Genomic DNA, 19,819 nt, shown 5'->3' with positions numbered 1-19,819 from the left:
AGTCCTATTTTTTCACCTCCAAAACCCTTTAAAAACCCACCAAATTAACAAATCTTTTTCAATCAACAAACATTCAAAACTGGCGACATGAAGTTTTGCGCAATATTCTTGTTGTTCATCGTTCTTGGAATCAACGGCTACGATTGCAAGATAGTCCAGTTTATATTCGGAGATTCATTGTCTGATGTAGGCAACAATAAGAATCTACCAAGAAGTTTAGCGACAGCGAATCTGCCCTATTACGGGATTGATTTTGGCAATGGTTTGCCTAATGGAAGGTTCACCAATGGCCGCACTGTTTCAGACATTATAGGTAAGTCATGTGTATGAACTTATAAATTAATCAATAATCATGGTATAGCATGTGAGAATTACATTTTAGTACAATCTTATAATTTTTTTGGTTAAAAAATTTTAGGTGATAAAATTGGGTTGCCAAGACCAGTAGCCTTCTTGGATCCATCAATGAATGAAGACGTAATACTAGAAAATGGAGTGAACTATGCTTCAGGAGGTGGTGGAATCTTGAATGAGACTGGTGGTTATTTCGTAAGTCTCGTGAATATATGATGTTATAATTTTAAAATATATTTGATAAGATCATTCATCAAAGAAATGATGTTTTTATTTTATTTTTTCATGGGGGTTGTATTTGTGAAGATCCAAAGACTTTCTCTGTGGAAGCAAATAGAATTATTCCAAGGGACACAAGATGTAGTTGTGGCAAAGATAGGAAAAAAAGAGGCAGACAAGTTCTTCCAAGATGCTCGATACGTCGTCGCTCTAGGCAGCAATGACTTCATTAACAACTATTTGATGCCTGTCTATAGCGACTCTTGGAAGTACAATGATGTAACCTTCGTAGACTACTTAATGGAAACACTTGAATCTCAACTCAAGGTTAATTAGTCTAAACAAATTTAACACTTTCACTTCAATTTTTGTTATCTTTTATATATGAATCGACTGATACATATATATATTTGTGATATATATGTAATGTTATAGGTCTTGCATAGTTTAGGAGCGAGGAAGTTAATGGTGTTTGGGCTAGGACCAATGGGTTGTATCCCACTACAAAGAGCTCTAAGCCTCGATGGCAATTGTCAAAACAAAGCGAGTAATCTTGCTAAGAGATTCAACAAAGCTGCCTCCACAATGCTTCTCAATCTCGAGTCCAAGCTCCCTAATTCAAGCTACAAATTTGGTGAAGCCTATGACCTCGTCAACGACGTCATCACTAACCCCCAAAAATACGGTACATACAAACTTTGATATAGTCAAAAGAAGCATTTATTTACGACATTTTTCACACAAATTTTTACATAAAGGTCATAAAAATACCAAAAAAGAACTCATCGGATTAACTTATTAATATGTTTGTGTGCAAAATATTATAGGGTTTGATAACTCGGATTCGCCGTGTTGCTCGTTCTACAAAATCAGGCCGGCGCTGACATGTATCCCGGCGTCAACATTGTGTAAAGACAGAAGTAAGTACGTGTTTTGGGACGAGTATCACCCCACCGATAAGGCCAACGAGCTCGTTGCTAATATACTCATCAAAAGGTTTGACTTCATGCGTGCCGATGACGGTACCTCCCAGGCTCCTTCTCCAGCGCCAGATATTGCTCCTTCTTCCGACACTAACTGATCCAATTGATGTCCAAGTTATATGTATATTGTTTGATCATGTTGTGGAGAGCTTCGTTTTCCTATTCCATTTTAATCATGTGAAACAATAATGTTTTATTATATGTATCTTGTTATTCATTCTGTTGTATCCGTTAATTTCCAGAATTTGTCTTATAATAGTAAATATATTATCATGTTTGAGGTGGTTGTGTGTCCTCCACTGTCTTCAGTGTCTCTCCACCAAATAAAACGAAAACAACGATTAAATAATCATGTGGAAAAAGATTACGTAAAAGATAATAAAAATGTTAACAAAAATGGCATATTTAAAACAGTGCAAGGGGAAAAGCAGAGCAAAACCTTTTTGTGTATCAGTGGATGACCTAACCTGAGCTAAGTTAATGGTGGGACTTTTCTTTTAAAATGTCATAAAATTGAGTCTTAACCTTTTTACACATGGGTTTAAATGTTTAATAAAGTTTGAGTGCTATCAAATATTTGATATCTTCACATAGCCTTTTAGATTAAGATTCCATTGTATTAAGATAAGACTCCTCCATGCTCTTAAATCTTGATACATATCATATAAAAAGATTATTGCATTATATTTAGAAGCTAGAATTAACAAGAAATTTGGAATTAGCATTCAGAACAGTGAGGAGTGTGGCGGTTGTTAGCACCGGATCCTGGATAATCGTTAATCTCCTCCACGTCCATCATCATCCTCCTTGTCCTTGGTCTTCTCTTAGGATCAGTTTCAGTGCGTCTCTATAAAAACATGAAGCATCCAGACAAGAAAAATCAAGAACAAGAATCAAAATACAAAACAGACTTGATCCTTGCTCACATTGTTTGTGTGTCAGTGTGTGTGGAGTAAATTCTTACCAGTTGGCTAATCTGATTAAACTCATGTCCTTTGGTTTCAAATTCTGTTAACTTCTCAGTTCCTACATTAAACAAGAAATTAAAACAAGAAACTTGAGGACTTGAGCAAATAGAAAGAGAGAGATATTACACACTTGCAGTGATCAGAACAGGCTTCCATGAGATCATGAGGTAAAGAAGAGCTAAAACCAACAACATTTGAAAACGAAAGACTTGTCTTCTCGCCATCTACACCTTCCCTTAAAAGACACAAGATATGTTCTGTTTCTTGCTCTGTTCTTCAAGTTAAAAGCTTTGTCTAATTTATACAAAATAATCCCTGTGTGCTCTTCTTCTGGATCTGTAGGATTATCGTGGAAGAAGATATCGATATTAAAGAAAAGAAGATTGTGCAAATTTTCTCATTTTCTTTACATCTCTACCGTTGATTGTGGAAATAAACCTTTTGAGTTGGAGACATCACATGATGCTCATCAAATTAAAACTCTTCTTTTTAAGTACTAGTGTTGTATTATTTAATACACTGACACACACATAGATATACACAAATCTGCTGAATATCATGTACGTGTACACACATACGCAGTAGTATACATATACACAAAAAAACTTGTATGTACATTGCTACAGTAACTCAAAACTAATCTTTGATCACAAGACAGATATTACTCATGACCTCTTCCGAGTCAATCTGGTTGCTGCAAAAGAAAGAAACCTAAGCTTAGTTTCTGGAATTTAATTGTGTCTAAAGCAATTTATCTGTGCACTAACCTGATTGTTATCAGAGTGTTCAAACACTGGGTTACTAAAAGTTCGATGATGATCAGTAGCAGCAAACACCAGTTGATCAGGAAATTGGAAGCTGTGGCTAACCGGATACATAGAGAGATCTTGTTGGAAGTTAAACTCAAAACCTGATTCTAACTTCTTCTCTTTTTGCATACCAAATTGTGTAAGATATGAATACTCCTCGCCGAGTTACAAACTCGAGCAGCTGTTTCCGTTTAGCTCGTTTAGCACATTGCCTTCTTCTCTTAAGCGGTCAAGTTGTTGTTCAAGGTTGCAATTCTGATCTTCTTGAATTCTATACTCGAAGAAGCTTGAGTAAACCGGAAGTGATGCAGTTGCAGTATTTTCCATCTCACTGTTGATCATAAATCTTTGAATTGAGCAGAACATACAACTTCAAAGCATACCTTAATTGAATTGACAGTTCACTCACCGATGAGGAAGAAAACTTGAGTCAGCGGGTATGATCATTTGTTGGTAACTGTTATCAGGAAGCCATGAGATTAAATGATTTTCTTGAATACCATTTATTACCAAAGGTGATGATATCCCGCTATGAAACTGCATTAGAAGGTTTCGTCCGGTTCAGGAATGTGAGAGAGAAGAGAGGGGGGACAAGTGTCATAACTTATACTAACCTGTGTTGTTGTACATACTAGTAATAAGAGTTGATTCTTTCTGAAATGTTCCTGCAAGGCAAAAGCTGCTTCCATTACTAACTCTTAACATTTTCATATATGTTTGTCAGCAAGTCATCATATACTACCATACATACCTTGTGAATCTAAACTCTTTCAACAGATTTTCTCAATGATTCCCCCAAATGCTCCAGATGCTCGATGTTTTCAGTTCTAACAATATCTGTCCAACGGCTGAAAACACACACGACAGAAGAAGATTCAAAATGAATCTATCACAAGCATATTAAGTTAAGAGGGTTGGAAAAACAAATAGAAAGTATAAAAATACGGTATTTAAAACAGAAAAGCTCCAAAGTTCCACCTCAGTCTCCTGTGACACTCCATAACCTGAGCTTGAAAAAACGCTACTTGGTTATTCAGACCCTGTTCATGAAATGTTCAAGTACAGTCTTTTAGCAGTCAAAAGTCACGAGCATATCCAGGAGAAAAACTAGTTGATCCATCACCTTTACCTCAATAGTTTGATTCCTGCAGGATAAACAAAGGACCACCGTTCAAGTGTTTTACCAAGGGATAATCATAATAGTGACAAATAGTTTACGGAACTTAAGATTACATAGAACTTATCAATAAAGTACCTTGCACCATCATGATCCAGTTTCATGAAAGCCTTCTTGAGGGCCTATACAATAGGTAGATGTTTCAGCTCAATATGTTTCCCATACCAATAACCCATTATGAAAAGGAAGTGAGATCCAATGAAGTCTGTACCTCAAGGCTCTCCAGTTTTCTGTTAAAAGAAAAGTTATCAGATTTACAACACAACTATCAAGATCAAGGTCTAAATGTACTTGCGAGTTGAGCTAGAAATAATGGAGAAACATATACCGTTTTGACCTTTCTTGAGGAGTCAACTGCGCAAACTTGGAAATGACATCTCCAATACATCTGCATAAACAAGAAACAAATGAATGAACTTGTCAAGATTCAGGTGAATTTCCCTCAGGCAAGATCAAAGAACAATGCCATGATCCACTTCAGAGTACCCATTAGATACCTATGACGTCCATGCAATGCGGTAGGCCTTCCGGTAGGAGAGAACATCAGAAGAACAATATCAATATCACACAATACAGACAACTCTCTGGTTTTCTTCAAAATCCCACTTCTTCTCTTGGACTATGTGTTTTGCCTGTTGCTACTGCTCTCTAACCGCTTTATCATCAGCTTAAACCTTCCCATTCTGAAAATAAAAACTTCATCACATCTAACACAGTTTCACAGGAGAATGAATAAACGAAAAGGATGAGCATTTCATCGAGTACACAGAAGACAAGAATCCCCAAATCCGAAATTGGCTTAACCCATCAAAGAAAAATATCTCCTTGAAGACGAGATCAAAGGGAGCATTCATATATATATATAGGAAAGACAAAGTCTTTAAGACAAATAGAAACAGAGGATTAAGGATTTGTTCTCTTGGAAATAACAAACGAATTTAAAAGAACATGAACAAGCAGACTAAAACCATTGTAGGTAAAAAAAAACAGATTCCAGCAGAGAGAGAAATGGTGAAAACAAAGAGCTTACAGAAGCAGGGACAACCTTCGATTTCGCAGGGAAAACTTTAAGACGTCGACCAACGGAACAGTGTGCTCTGCTTGAAGAGAAGGTAGACTGTGTAAATCGATGAGGCTGTTTTGATTATTCGGAAGGTTAACTTCTTTACTTTTACAATTTTATTGGGCCATTAGTTTGTATTATGGGCCAATTCATATTTTCACACAAGCCCAGTCAATATCTTTTGAGTTCCTTCTTTTTGCCCTAATTTTCGCCGCCTCTGCTTACCTATTTAAAGCCATCGTGATTTCCCTTGGAGAAATATTAGAGCCACTTCTCTTGGAAAACCCTAATCTTGTATCTCTGTTTATTCTCTTATCAACCTCGGGGGCTTATTAAAAGATTCAATATTTTTGTTGTGTTGATGTTGTTTCTGTTTTATTGTTGTTATTTAGTCTGATGCCTTGATTGATGTTGCCTGTGATGGTGTTAAATATACTTTGAGAGCTATGTCTCTAGGAAAACAAACCAACTCTGAGGCTATTTCAATCTTTTTTTTTGGTTCTCTCTAATAGTGAATTGAATTCGTTTGTGTTACTTTAGGTTTACAATAGTTTATGTAGGTGTTATTCTTGTTTGTTCTGTTAAGAGGTTAAGTGTGAGTGCAGATGATGATAAAAAGACAGGGACATCAGATTCTCTGTTTGGAGAAATAGAATGATGAGTATGTCTAGATGGGAATCTCTTTGATGCACTTCACCCAAACCTAACCTATTTTTTTAAAAAGTGTTTTTGAATCTTTGGTTATGCCGGTGATGTATATATGTGTTTTCATCAGATTTTTCAGTGATGAATTACATCACAGTTGTCACTACCTCTGAGGCATTATTTTCAAGGTTTTTTTATTGTTTTTGTTTACCTACATTTGATCTTAATTAGTTATTTAGAGAAGCCTGATGATTGCATCTAAGAACGGAGATATGAATGGTTGTTTTGTTGTAGCCTAGTGTTTGTATTGGGCTCCAAAACCTTACCCAATGTAATCATCTTGCTTAGTATATGAAGGCCACCTCATCTGGATTCTGTTTCACATTTTGTAGCTTTTTGTGGGTTTCTTTTTCTTTTTTCTGCAGGAGGACGTATCCAGCTGAGGAGTTTAACAAGATTTATAAATTATTAAGTATGACCTTTTTCAGAATATTAAAGCATGTACAGTTTGTATATATTATCTTTAGTTCACAATCCTTTGTGATTGTGTTTCTACTTGTATAATAAATGTTCGAAGAATTTTTACTATTCTATCTTCTCTTCAGTTTATAACCGAAAGAGGCAACATATTATGCAATAAAAAGCGAACTTCTTAATTGGATTATATTTTCCGATCCTTTTGAAATGGAACCAAAATACATATAAATTAACAATCTTTGGCAAGAAAACTTTACATGGCAAAAGATTGTCAAAAAGGAAGTTTCTCTCTATGAAACATTCAGACAATCATCAATTCCACAATTGATAAACATACTTGAATTTGTCCAGATTTTATACTTGTACAAAGACCCCTTTCCATAAATTTTTCACTAAAACATCATTCAGAACCGTGATGCTTTCCGACAGAATCAAGACCTTCTGTTCTGCTCCTTACAATCCGATGAAACACTTCCCTCACTTTCTTTTCAAACGGATCCAAACCATTCTTCAAAGCTTCTTGAAGCTTCCCCAATTCCTCAACCCTCTCTCTCACTTCCATCTCTTTCTCATCAGACAAAGGAAACTGAACAGAATCAACCAAATCATTCATCAACCTTGAGCTCCTCTCAAACTGATGTATCTCTTTCAACAACCCACAAGTGTTCTTCCTCTCTCTCTTCTTCGATTCCTCAATGATCCTATCGTGCAACGACATCAAAGACCCTCCCCACGGGTAGTTCCTAGGAACATTGAAATGCACTTGCAAGCCTCTGTCTTGACAAGGAATCGCCGCCACAAGCGCCCACATCACAAACAGCAATATCGAAGTCATTGTATAAACAGGAACAACGAGACCATTAGTTGCGGTAATGTCACTAGCTCGAGGAGTAGCTAGATTGTTCCCAATAGCTTGCAATTGCTTTGAAGCTGACCATGATCTCGAAACACTCCAAGAAAGCGATCTGAAATGCCCGATTGTTTTGTGGTGAAGATGTTCCTTGTTCCTCCCAAACGAACGGTTACGATGCTGAGACGAAACAGAGCTCGAAGACGAATCTTTCTCATCAAGCATACCGATAGCTAACTCAATCAAAGTCTTCCTCGCACGACGAAACTGACCTTCACCGAGAGGTCTCTGGCTGGTTCCACTTCCACCACCGGTGTTGTTAAAAGCGCAGATTACGATCTCGATCAGCTTCTGCCATTGGCGGATCTGTTCAACACCGTCACGGATCGCGTTACATACATCGAGAGCCTTCACGCTTCTCTCGAAGTAATCAGCGATCAATCGATCCATGGGTGGTTTAGTGATCAAAGAGCGGTGGTTGATGAGGATGACACGAAACTCTTCTTGACAAGAGAGAAACGAATCAAGAAGCTTGCCAACCCATTCGAGAGACAAGAGATCTTCACAACCAGAGGCATTGAGATTGATAAACCTCTCAGCGACTTTTCTCTGGAAAGAATCCAACTCCGCCTCCATCCCAGTCAACTCGCCTGTTACTTTACTTGACGCCGCCGAGTCAACAGAGCTCACAGCCGAGTCTCGCCGTAGATTCAGTAATGACCTCCCGAATGATCTTTGGTATTCCGTCGCTGGCATCCTCAAAAAAAAAACCAAAACCCAGATGAGATGATGATGAAAAATGTGAGATTGATGATAATCAAATCAGAGAGAAAATTCTCATTCCCCTAAAAAAAATAAAAATCGCTCCTTTTTTTTTTGTGATTTTAGGACAGAGAGAGAGAGAGAGAGTGATGATAAAAATTAATAAAACCCTAATAAAGATCTAGGCTTTATATCGAGAGACAATTTTGACCGTGTCTTGTTTTTTCTTTTTTTAATTTTCGATAAATATGGAAAATGGGATTTATTTTTAAAAGTTATAACATTCCCAACGATAAAGATCTTTTTTGTCTATTTTTGTTTATTTTTAAAATTTGGTTCTAATTATATATATTCACTCGTCCGAAACACGCAGCTAACACGTCAAGCTTATATAAACCCAAGTAGGAAACATACTATAAAGAAAAATCCCAGCCGTAGGATGAAGAAGTGGAAGACATAAACATATGGCTGTGAGAGACGAGGGACATGATAGCACGTGAAGGATGTAAGAAACGGAGGCCACGTGGCGATACGTGAGTTGGGGAAGTGTGACGGAGAAGGCGTCAATGTAACAGCTCAATCTTAGTTGGCGCGTCATAGAGACTTGGTCCCGTTTTTATTCGTCTTTTTTTTTTTTTCTTTTGCAAACCTTTTTTCTAGAAACCTTAAAGCCCAAGGGCAATTTGCTGACGTGTTTTTTTATCTTATTTTAAAGATTAATTTCGCTAATGACGAAAAACAAACATCAAGGAGCAAGTCAATTTAATTAGCACTATTTCTTGGTTGATAATTTTGTATATTCATAACTATATAAAAGCTTATTTGTTGTTAGTAGACTATTAGTACTAAATTACAAATTGATATATTCATAATTTAATATGATGTGCGAAATCATGTTTAAACCGATCTTTTTTGAACGATAGGATTTTATATTTTTGTTTTAATTAATTAATACAAGACGTAAGATGCACACTACACTAATTAGACTCTAATACTATCATTCTAAAATTGAGCAAATTATGTAATAATATAGGATATTCCGCTGTGTATTAGAGTCTAACTAGTGTAGTGTGTAAATCCCCAATATCAGGAAATCGTACCTAATATGAATTATTAAATCCCCAATATCAGAAACATTTTTTTTAATAAAAAGAGAGTGAATAATGATTATAAAAGAAAGTATAACACGTGTGAATTACTAGTTTCAAGAGACATAGAACGATGGAAGTCGTCATTAAGGAAAATTATAAAACAAATAATATGACAGACAAACTCTCCTTTGGGTTTTGACTATTTCTTGAAATTTGGAAGTTGTTTAAATACATTTAAAGTACGCATCTAATTTGGAAGTTGAACTAAGAAAGCATGCACCTTAATTTCTTAATATATACATGTATATTAATGTACGTCGTCGTGACCACCAAACACAATATAAACAGTTAAACAAATACGTATCCATACTTTGAAAATATGACATTCCAACCTGATGGATGGGTCGGTAAATCGTATATTTTGGTCACAAAAAAAAGATTGGTTTTTAGATGAAATATATTAAAAGACTAACCTTAGACCGAGATTAAAGGACGTGGTCCAGGGTTTAGAAGGCAACGGTCACAATATATGAAGTAGCTGCATCCATCACTCGTTTATATTAACACATCAAATCTATTGGTTTCGTAATGAATATATTGGTTGATGGGATCTGGATATGACGGCACTCGTACCCACCAACCTTCGTCATTTATTTGTTCATAGTTGTTGCTTTTTTTTTTCATTACTAATCTCTAAAGGTAGAATGGTAACACATGCATGATAATTGATAATTCTGTGTTTTGGAAGAGTTTTATTTACCACGTGATGAAATGTCATATCTTATTCGTTTTACTATTTACCACGTGAAATATCAACCGCATTACCGCAGTGCTGCTGCTTATTTTACTTGGTCAAGGTCAACGATCACCTCCATAAAACGTATGTTAGTTAGGAATAGTATAGGCGCATGGTAGCATACTCTGATGTGACGCACCTGCTAAAATAAACGCCAGTAATCGCAAAAGCCAAAAGTCTTCTCTTTTCGTCTTCTTCCGATCCTGCAAGAAAGTCTCACACGCAAGTGTTGAGAGAGAATAATATCATCAAAGAACACTAAAAATCATGAGCAAACGAATCGGATTGCTCGATCTTGAGAAGCATTTCGCCTTCTACGGAGCTTACCACAGCAATTCAATCAACATCATAATCCATACTCTGTTCGTATGACCAAACGTCTTCGCCACTCTCCTTTTCCTCTACTCCTCCACGCCACCGGTTCTACATCACTCTCAATTAGGGTTCCTCAAATCGTTGACCTTTGACGGTGTCTTGCGCTTGGACACAGGGTTTACTCTCACTGTGATTTACTCTGTTGCTTACGGTGTCTGGATAGGAAATCTGGTGTTTTAGCAGCTCTGTTATGTTTCTCTTGTTGGATTGGATCCAGCTTCCTTGCAGCTCGACTTGGACATTCCTTAACCTTAAAGGTTAGCTCTTTTATCTTCTTCAGTTATCAGAAAAGGACCAAAAGGTTTCACCTTTGTTTACTTTTTTTTTACTCTGTCAGCACTATCTTAGGGTGTTCTTTTGCTCATATTGATTTATGATTGTGATGTTTCTGTCGAGTTCTTGTTTTCTCTGTTTGGTGTTCGTTCAATGTATATGATGATGATGATGTAACGTCAGTGTCTCGCTTCCAAAACATTAATGATCATTTGTCTGGATATATAATGTGGTCCTTTCAAGATTCTCATTATTAGAAAACCTCTAAATTCAACATGTCTGCATCATCACTTGTGTTCAAGACAAAGTTGCGTTTTTTTTCTTTCTTATTTTGTATTATTATACAGGTTATATCTTTCGTAACCTGACTTGCTTTCTCAGGTTGGTATAGCTTCTCAGCTTTTGTGCTGGATTGGTCAGTTCCTTGGTCACGGCTTGTTTGAGGTAATAAACTTACTTTATTTGTTTAGAAAAACAAAAAAAAAAAAAAATTGTTATGAATTTATGATTCTCCTTTGCAGAAGAAACTTAACTAACTAACAGAACTTAATTCTACTCGAAGAAACGAGCTCCTGCACTTTTAGACAACCTAGTCCAAGCTTTTCTTATGGGTCCTTTCTTCGTGTTGCTCGAGGTATTAACGTCTTCCCTTCTTTTGTTATGTTCTTCTTCCTTCAACGGAAGTGATTAATCACAATGGATTTGAAAAAAAAAAAAAAACAGGTGTTGCAGTCTGTTTTTGGATACGAGCCATACTCTGGGTTTAAAGCACGCGTCGACTCCAAGATCAAGATTGAAATCAAAGAATGGAGAGAAAAGAAGCAGCAGCAGAATGAGAAGAAGAAGATCACTTAATTGTCATTCTGATTCGGAAACTGTTGCCTTCTCTGTTCATCATCATATGAAAATCTCAAGCACACAAACATAAGAAGCTCCATGGACCAATTAACTTTTGTTATATGAGCCTCAGGCCCAGCCCATTAACTAATGCAAAAGTCATTTCATAGATAAAGAATCTTCCATCTTCCATGTACTTACTGATTGAAATAGTGGCACGAGAGATATTTATTTAAGAAACAGATTGGATAGGAATAATAACAGATATAGATAACACAAGAATCGAGAGACTTGTCTGTCAAAATGGTACGAATAAAAATACAAAACAAAAGGTTCCGATTTTGATATTTGTACGAACTTTCACTCAACTCTTTTGAACTAAACCACGTTACAATCAATTATTACAATGTAACCCATTTTGACCCCACGGTACCAAGAATCTCTTGCTAGGAAAAGTGATTACAATTTCATTTTTAATAACAGATATATAATATATATATATATATAAATTTGGATGTCTATATAAAAATAGAACCAATCTCTTTTTTTTATAACTTAATTTCCTGAAACTGTATTAAGATTATATACGATCTTTTATATGTATAAACCTTTTATAATGAAAAAGTCCAAAATAAGTATGGACCAGCGACGATAAATTTTTGCACATGCCTTAGAGAAAATTCCGTAAATGGGGCGTGACAAAAACTGTTATTAGTACTTGAAATTATTGTTATAAATCTATTCTAATTGGCACAAACCGTGCAAAAAAAATTGCCGCAAATAGGAATCAGAAACATTAATTATGATCAATAACTGAAACACGTGTCTCCTGTATACACCACGTATAATTTGATTTGTGTGCATAGCTGTCAATGGAGTCAAACACTTTTGTTATGATTGCTCATGTGTCAAACAAATCTTGGATATCTGGATTATCATTTGGGAATCTATATTGGATCCGTCCTTTAATAAAGTAAGTAACAACAGTCAAAGCTTAATTGACGTTGTTGATACTAATTGACACTAATTAAAGTAACATTGTTGTATACTTGTATCACCACTTTCATGTTCGAACTCGCATATGGATTTAATTTAACTTAACAAAACGAGATTGTAGTATTATAATTTAATTATTAGTGCATCCATATCCATTATGGATTCAAATTTGGTATAGTGTATAAGAATCCAAGTTGCCTGAAATGTATTACAAACCAATTTATTAGTATAATCTACTAAACGAAAACGAAGCAAAAGGTGTGAATGGCTACATACATCTCTCTCATTACTTAGTTATTTAAAAGGTTTCTTCTACAGATGTCTGGTTTTTTATGTTCTACTTAGATTGGTTTGATATTTGAAACTTTATATAAAACACAAAATAAATTTCATAACTAAAGGAAACATGCCAGAATCCTTTCACGCACCATTACGTACGACAAAACCTATAGGAACAGAGTATTCGATAGGCTCTGTTTCACCAAAATGGCATGAAACCCTCACATATATTTAGGCTCATAGGTGGAAAAAAGTAAAAATAGGCTCATAGGGCATGTGTGAGAGAGAACAGGAATCTCAGATTAAAGTAAGTTGCAACAGTCAAAAGCTTTTAAAAAACATTGACAATGCATGTCATTTAAACTACTAAAGGCAGTTGCTTTTTTTTCAGACATCTCACTCTATCTCCACTGTCTTTGTCTCTCTCTCTCGTCACAAGGTATTAATCAGACAAAAGATGTGATTCAAAGGAGGAACAGGTCAAGCTGTTGAGTCTCATTATAGAAATCAGACTCGTACAGAGTGTATGGATCAATTGTTGATGAGTAGTCATCAAAAGCCATGAAGCCAGGCGACGACGTCGTAGTAGGAGCAGCAGAGACATGATCACAAGGCAGTTCATGCATATTCAGCTTTTCATCAATCTCCATGAAACAAGCAATCATTTCATCCTCTCCCATGCTTATCACCATCTTCTCTTCTTCTTCAATCTCGGCTTCTCTTGGTTGTTCAGACAATATCACGGTCTTGATCCTCTCGATTCCGTGTCTTCTCGAGGAGATTCCAGCAGCGAGCTTGTTAAGAAGACGTGCTGAGCCAGTAGTAGAGGACGAAGAGAAGGAAAAAGAAGAAGAACAAGGGCTCGGTATAGGAGACGACGTCGTTGAGGAGGAGGTGACATCGACCGTGGGGCTTTTTGGCTGATGGGTCACTGGATCGATTCCACTTTTAGCAAGTCTTTTCTTAAGACATGAGTTCCAATGGTTCTTTATGTCATTGTCTGTTCTGTTCGGCATCTGCTTAGCTATCGCTGCCCATCTTGTAATTAAAATATACGAAGAAGACCATATTACTAAAATTAAATAATACTAACACGACAATATTGATTAAGGGTGGGTTGGTAGCATTTAATCACAATAATAATTTTTACCTGTTACCAAGAAGAGCATGGTGTTTCATGATTTCTTCTTCCTCCTGAGGAGTAAACTTGCCTCTTTTAATCCCTGGCCTCAAATAATTCAGCCATCTTAACCTACAACTCTTTCCACATCTTTGCAGACCTATTTTTTTTATAATGCATTTAAAATAAAAAGTTTTATCATAAATTATTAGATCTAACATGGTAGCAAACAGAGAAGTTACAAAAAAAAAAAAAAGTTTGAACCTTCTTTTCCATCAAAAAAAGAAAAGAAAAGAGAGGAGTAAACACACAATGAAATAAATTATCTGATACTGNCTTTCCACATCTTTGCAGACCTATTTTTTTTTTTTTATAATGCATTTAAAATAAAAAAATTTATCAGAAATTATTAGATCTAACATGGTAGCAAACAGAGAAGTTACAAAGAAAAAAAAAAGATTGAACCTTCTTTTCCATCAAAAAAGAAAAAAGAAAAGAGAGGAGTAAACACAATGGAATAAATTATCTGATACTGGCTCAAAAAGGATCATAATTTAAGAGATTTCTAGAGCTTTACACACTTGTAAAAGATAATATATAAAAAATCAGAAGAAATAGGAACAAGGGAAAACACTTGGCTTTCATGGGTTTCACAGATTGCGTTTAGATATAATATCATCATTTCCATTTTCCGATCTGTCGAATCTGATCTATAGAAGGTTCTACAAATTTATGAAATATAATTAATAATCGGACAAAATTAATCTAGGACATTATTTTGTAATGCATACACAAATTTAACAACCTAAGGCTCGTAATTAAGAAGATTATGATTGCAAAACTATTTTCTGTAAATTTCATGTACTCTTTAATTTACTCCCCAAAAATAATACATATATATATAATATAAATATTCACAAACGATACAATATGGATTTCTGTAATTAAATCTCTTCAGAAAATAAATTATTGTGCATAATAATTAAACAAAAAAAAGAGAGAGATTATTGTGCATAAATCGAGAAAATTAGAACCAACGAACCAAACAGATAAAACAAAATCTACGGTCCAAGTCCGACAGAAACTGGGAATCTTATAAAGATCATCCTAACTATTTCAAAGCCCCTAACTTCCAAAGAGAAACAAACACTGACCGTACATAATGTATATGTAGCATGGTGTAAGTATAGATGCATACCGGCTCTCTTAGGCATTGAACCCCACTCGCCGAGACCATGTTCGTTGATGTAAGCCACGAGCTTCCGGTCTTCCTCCCCCGTCCACTCTCCTTTCCTCATCCCGTCAACGTCTAACCACGTCGTCCTCCCCATTGTTTTTGTTTGTTTTCTCTCTCTCGTGAACCACACGTATCACTTCTCCGGTCGATTTGAGTCTTCTTCTTCCTTTTACTCGATCAGATTTGATGGGTCTAAAGATAAGTGAATTGTTGTTAGTAATGATTTGTACATATTCTTCAGATTAGGAGACTTTTATTTATGTGAGGCTCTCTCTCACTCTCTCTCACTTATTTAGAAGTAGAATGGTCTTTCCAAGAGTGTGGAATTATGGGTGTATATATATAGTCCCTTCCATATTTTTATTTTTATTTTTGATAAATTATTTCAACCGTTGGATTCTTATGTATGTGGACATCTTGATGGTGATATTTCCTTTTTATTTCTTGATTCTTCTTTTGTACGTTTTTTTTTTGTTATTCTGAATATGCAATATGCCTATTCCAAGAGGTTAAGTCACACATATATAGCGTATTCACATCACATGATACTAATGACCATTCCCTTTTTTTAGCACCGTATTCGAACAATAATTATTCATATTAACAAATTTTCATGTTAATTTGTTGTGTAAACTTCAGAGCAATAATTGTTTATAATTTATATAGTATTGTTATGATTATTATCGACTTCAAGTATTTACTGAATACAGTACTTTTATTTATTTGAATGAAGCTGTGTTTAATTTGTGTCCTTCTCGTCCTACAACTATATATATATATATATATATATATATATATATATATTTTTTTTTTTTGGTTTAATGTTAAATTCGTCCTACAACTTTCTCACTGTTTTAGGAATTATAAGCTATTATATCTTTCAAGCTTTTGATTGACGACGAAGAGTCAAAGACTAATACATATATATTGTTTACCTAGCTAAAATTGTTACTTACGCTTGGATAATCCATCTTACAGCACGTCTAATTTAGTTTACACAAAACGTTTAGCACCATATATACTTTAAATTAATTAAACGAATCATTTAAAACCTATAACAACCTCAAGAAGCTAAAACAACCTAAGTATTACAAATGATTTGGTCAAATAATTAATAACCGCATACCAAAGTTTATAGTCCGGTGTAGATTAACCCTGTTCTCGTCATGATCCTTATCATGACCCAAGAACGTGTGTGTTTAGTTTTTATAATAAACACCACATGTGTCAATTGTGGTTGATCTAAGATACTACTACTTGTTTGTTTGTTGTGATGAGAAATATACACCTCAATAGACAGACCAGTTCATATTGATGTCCTGAGAAACAACAGCCCTAAACAACTTTACTACATTTCGCTTTCTCTTTTTGTATGGTATTTTAATTGCTTAAGCACACGATTTGGAGGTAACGACTGTTGAAAAGGTGAACTTTTTATGATACACGTTGGTGAATAACGAAGAAGTACGTACTTTGGTAAGTGTGAAATCTGCAATTATCTGCAAATATAAGTAGGCCCCTAAATAGTAAAAATAATAAATGATTGAAAAACAGCATAATATTAACCGTTCTTTGTGGGGTTACGCGGAACTATATATTAAAGTTTATTAATATCTTGATTTTTTTCCTAGGAAAAAAAATTTATTACATTCACATTTACGATTTACCTGAAAAATGGTTCCTGTTTTGATGCATAAAACAGAAAAAGAAACTATTTGAAAAGGGAAAATGGTCCATTCACTGTCAAATGACACTGTCCTCGTGTCGAGTCTTTATTTGTGATCATCTTCTCGATTTTGTTTTGGTATATATATTGACGTGGTTCGTGCTCTCGTAGTTTTCATAATTTTCCAATACACACGTTGAGATTTACATTATCAATGATTTTATTTCTGATTTATTGTGTTGATTTTCAAATCGTTCCTCTCTTTCCTTTAGACAAAAACCAATAATGTTACTGAAAGTGGTGACTTGCTCTTTTACGAAAGCTACAAAACATATTAAGGTTGTGTGGTACCGTATCAGTTTTCCCATCTCGATCTCATAACCAACCCACCCACCCAATCCACGGTTTTTGGATATTTCGATTTATTGTCATGCATGACTATATACGAATATATAGACAGTGAGACATCCTCCCATAAATGAATCTTCAGAATTGTTATCTGCAAATTTGATGGGCTCCAAATTTTATTTGTTATACATCCACCTCGCTACATTATCAGTGAGACAATTACTATAACAATTTAAGCAGAAAGTTTATTTATTTATTTATATCAGCATCATTTCATTACGCCTAATACGCCGTATCTTTTTGACTAATAATGTGAACATGTCTTTCTCAAAAGTTTTTTTTTTTTTTTTTTTTTTTTTTTTTTTTTTTTTTTTTTTTTTTNAAAGAAATGGTTACAAACAAAAAAAAGTTCGATGTATTATGAGTTTGTTTAGAACCCAAGAACATAAGTTCGAGAACTGAATCATCCATGTTATTTATTGTAGCCACTCATAGTACATACTACATACTATGTGTATATTCGTATGACATTCCATATAGAGTGGAGTAAATGTGGATTGGACATTTGGACTCCATATCAATTAAGTTGTTTAAACAAAATTTTAAAAATTGGAATATCTTCATAACTTATTTATTTATGTTTTCCTATATTATAATCTATAATATGACTTTGACTTTAGACTACAATAAAATTAAATTAATACATTTTCCAAAGGGCTTTGTATAAAAAAAACCTTCCAACTATTTTTTTTTGTAGGAAACCCCTCCGTATCTATAAAATGCAAGTCAATACCATCAACTCGAAAGTCACCTGCAATACACCCCTCCCCCGTATTAATAACGTGACATCCGTCTGTATCGTTTAAAAACGTAACATAAGACAAAACGACACCATTTTGTTATTCTTGAAAACGACACAAAGTCTTACATCTTTGTTGTTTTAAAGTCTCAAAGAACGAGATTGTTAAGCATAAAATTCGATTTGGGGATTAGGGTTCATCTTTGGTTTCGATTAGGGTTATAGGTTTCGATTAGGGTTGAAGATTCTATTATATTTAGGAGTTCAAAGTTCAGTCTTTTGTTTCCCCCTTGATTTTTTCTTGTTCACAATGTCTGATTCATACTCTTCACCCAACACGAGTCAAGTTGAATATGATGAACCTTAGTATAGGATTCCAACTATTTGTTACTGTGGTGGAAGGCCAAAGCTTGAACCTTCTTTTACAAGGACAAACCCATGAAGGCTCTTCTACACATGTAAAAATAGAGATGTCAGTTTTTCTATTTGGTTATATTTTGTGAATATGGTTGAATTCTGGTAAATATTATTTGAATTATGGTCTAAATAAAAATATTTATGTGAAGGATGGAGAATGCCATATTTGGAAATGGTGGGATGAAGCTATGATGGAAGAACTAAGGTCATTGAAGCAAGAAACTCATGGCTATCCTAGTTTGGATCAAATGCGTAAAATGCTTCAGGTCCAAAGAGACGAGATTGCTCACCTCTATGATCTCCAATCGGAAAATCAGATAGTGTTAGATAGCCTTAAGGTGTTGATTGCAGATAAAAGCGATGGAACAACTATGGAGTTGAAGAATGTGTTTGTTGGGACTTTTGTTTTGTTTGCAATGACAATCTATTTGTTTTAGACTTTTAGTAGAATAATAAGTAATTGCGGATGGAGATCCTTCAATTTTTGATTGTTTTTGAAAGGCTCTTCAACTAGTTTAAGTGTATGGTTTTGTATTTTGATTATTAGTGTAGAAGAATGTGTTCGTTTGTGAAATTTGGTGTTGACATATATTTTGGTAGTTGACAATGACAAACACACTGTATTTTTGTGACAATTTGAACAACAAAACATAATGCATTAATAAGAAATGAAGTCAAGTTTAGAACACACAATGCTTAAAACACACAAAACTAAGGTTTGTCAAACACAAGTCAACAAAAAATATTCAAAACACACAATGCTTAAAAACACACAAAAAACACACACACGATGCTTTAACTCATTTATTATTTCCACGTGAAACCTCCATTTTCTTGCGTTCTCTAGCTTGATACAGACTGCTTGGTAATATAGTGTTGTCTCGTGCATCAGTCACAGACCTGCCTACCTGAATATAGTCGTCACCAGTTACAGGACTGGTGAATAAACCATAACCTTCCTGCACAATCACAACACAACATTAGTTTTTCCAAAGAAAATTAACCAATATAAATAAGAATCAGCAAACAAAAAGGCTTGGAAGGTCACACTATTGGTAGATACATGGGCCTTGTGTCATACATAGGAAGTCTCTTAGGAGTTGGTTGTGAAGATGATGCATCATTATGCTGACTTTTCCGAGGTCTTCCTGGACGTCTTTTTGGGAGAGCAGATGAAAGGCTTGGAAGAACTTCTTGGGCTGGCCTTTCTATGCCAAATTCAGTAGTTGAGGTCGATTCAAATGGTGTGTCAACAGTTGGTTGTGAAGATGATGTACC

At 35.0% G+C, this 19,819-nt stretch overlaps 4 protein-coding genes and 2 pseudogenes across 4 annotated transcripts; 2 read left to right on the top strand and 4 right to left on the bottom strand.

The window, feature by feature from the left end:
- On the top strand, positions 21–1,840 carry LOC104751315 (GDSL esterase/lipase At1g74460-like). Its single transcript, XM_010473233.2, has 5 exons — positions 21–313; positions 419–549; positions 661–900; positions 1,009–1,258; positions 1,401–1,840. Exons 1-5 carry the CDS (start codon positions 88–90, stop codon positions 1,652–1,654), a joined length of 1,101 nt encoding a protein of 366 aa, XP_010471535.1. The 5' UTR covers positions 21–87; the 3' UTR covers positions 1,655–1,840.
- LOC109129399 lies at positions 2,195–2,949 on the bottom strand. Its single transcript, XM_019237513.1, has 3 exons — positions 2,655–2,949; positions 2,521–2,582; positions 2,195–2,403 (listed from the first exon to the last, which is right to left on the bottom strand). Exons 1-3 carry the CDS (start codon positions 2,746–2,748, stop codon positions 2,275–2,277), a joined length of 285 nt encoding a protein of 94 aa, XP_019093058.1. The 5' UTR covers positions 2,749–2,949; the 3' UTR covers positions 2,195–2,274.
- Positions 2,994–5,192, bottom strand: LOC104751314 (annotated as a pseudogene).
- On the bottom strand, positions 6,868–8,536 carry LOC104751313. The gene has a single exon (XM_010473232.2). It carries the CDS (start codon positions 8,299–8,301, stop codon positions 7,096–7,098), a length of 1,206 nt encoding a protein of 401 aa, XP_010471534.1. The 5' UTR covers positions 8,302–8,536; the 3' UTR covers positions 6,868–7,095.
- LOC104751312 lies at positions 10,389–11,875 on the top strand (annotated as a pseudogene).
- LOC104751311 (transcription factor MYB34) lies at positions 13,236–15,632 on the bottom strand. Its single transcript, XM_010473231.2, has 3 exons — positions 15,273–15,632; positions 14,105–14,234; positions 13,236–13,992 (listed from the first exon to the last, which is right to left on the bottom strand). The coding sequence occupies exons 1-3, from the start codon at positions 15,403–15,405 to the stop codon at positions 13,419–13,421; spliced, it is 837 nt and encodes a 278-aa protein (XP_010471533.1). The 5' UTR covers positions 15,406–15,632; the 3' UTR covers positions 13,236–13,418.

This window comes from Camelina sativa, chromosome 16, assembly GCF_000633955.1.
Source record: "Camelina sativa cultivar DH55 chromosome 16, Cs, whole genome shotgun sequence".
Taxonomy (NCBI): Eukaryota; Viridiplantae; Streptophyta; class Magnoliopsida; order Brassicales; family Brassicaceae; genus Camelina; species Camelina sativa.
The sequence above is the reverse complement of the archived record's forward strand: the minus strand, read 5'-3'. Positions and strand labels throughout refer to the sequence as shown.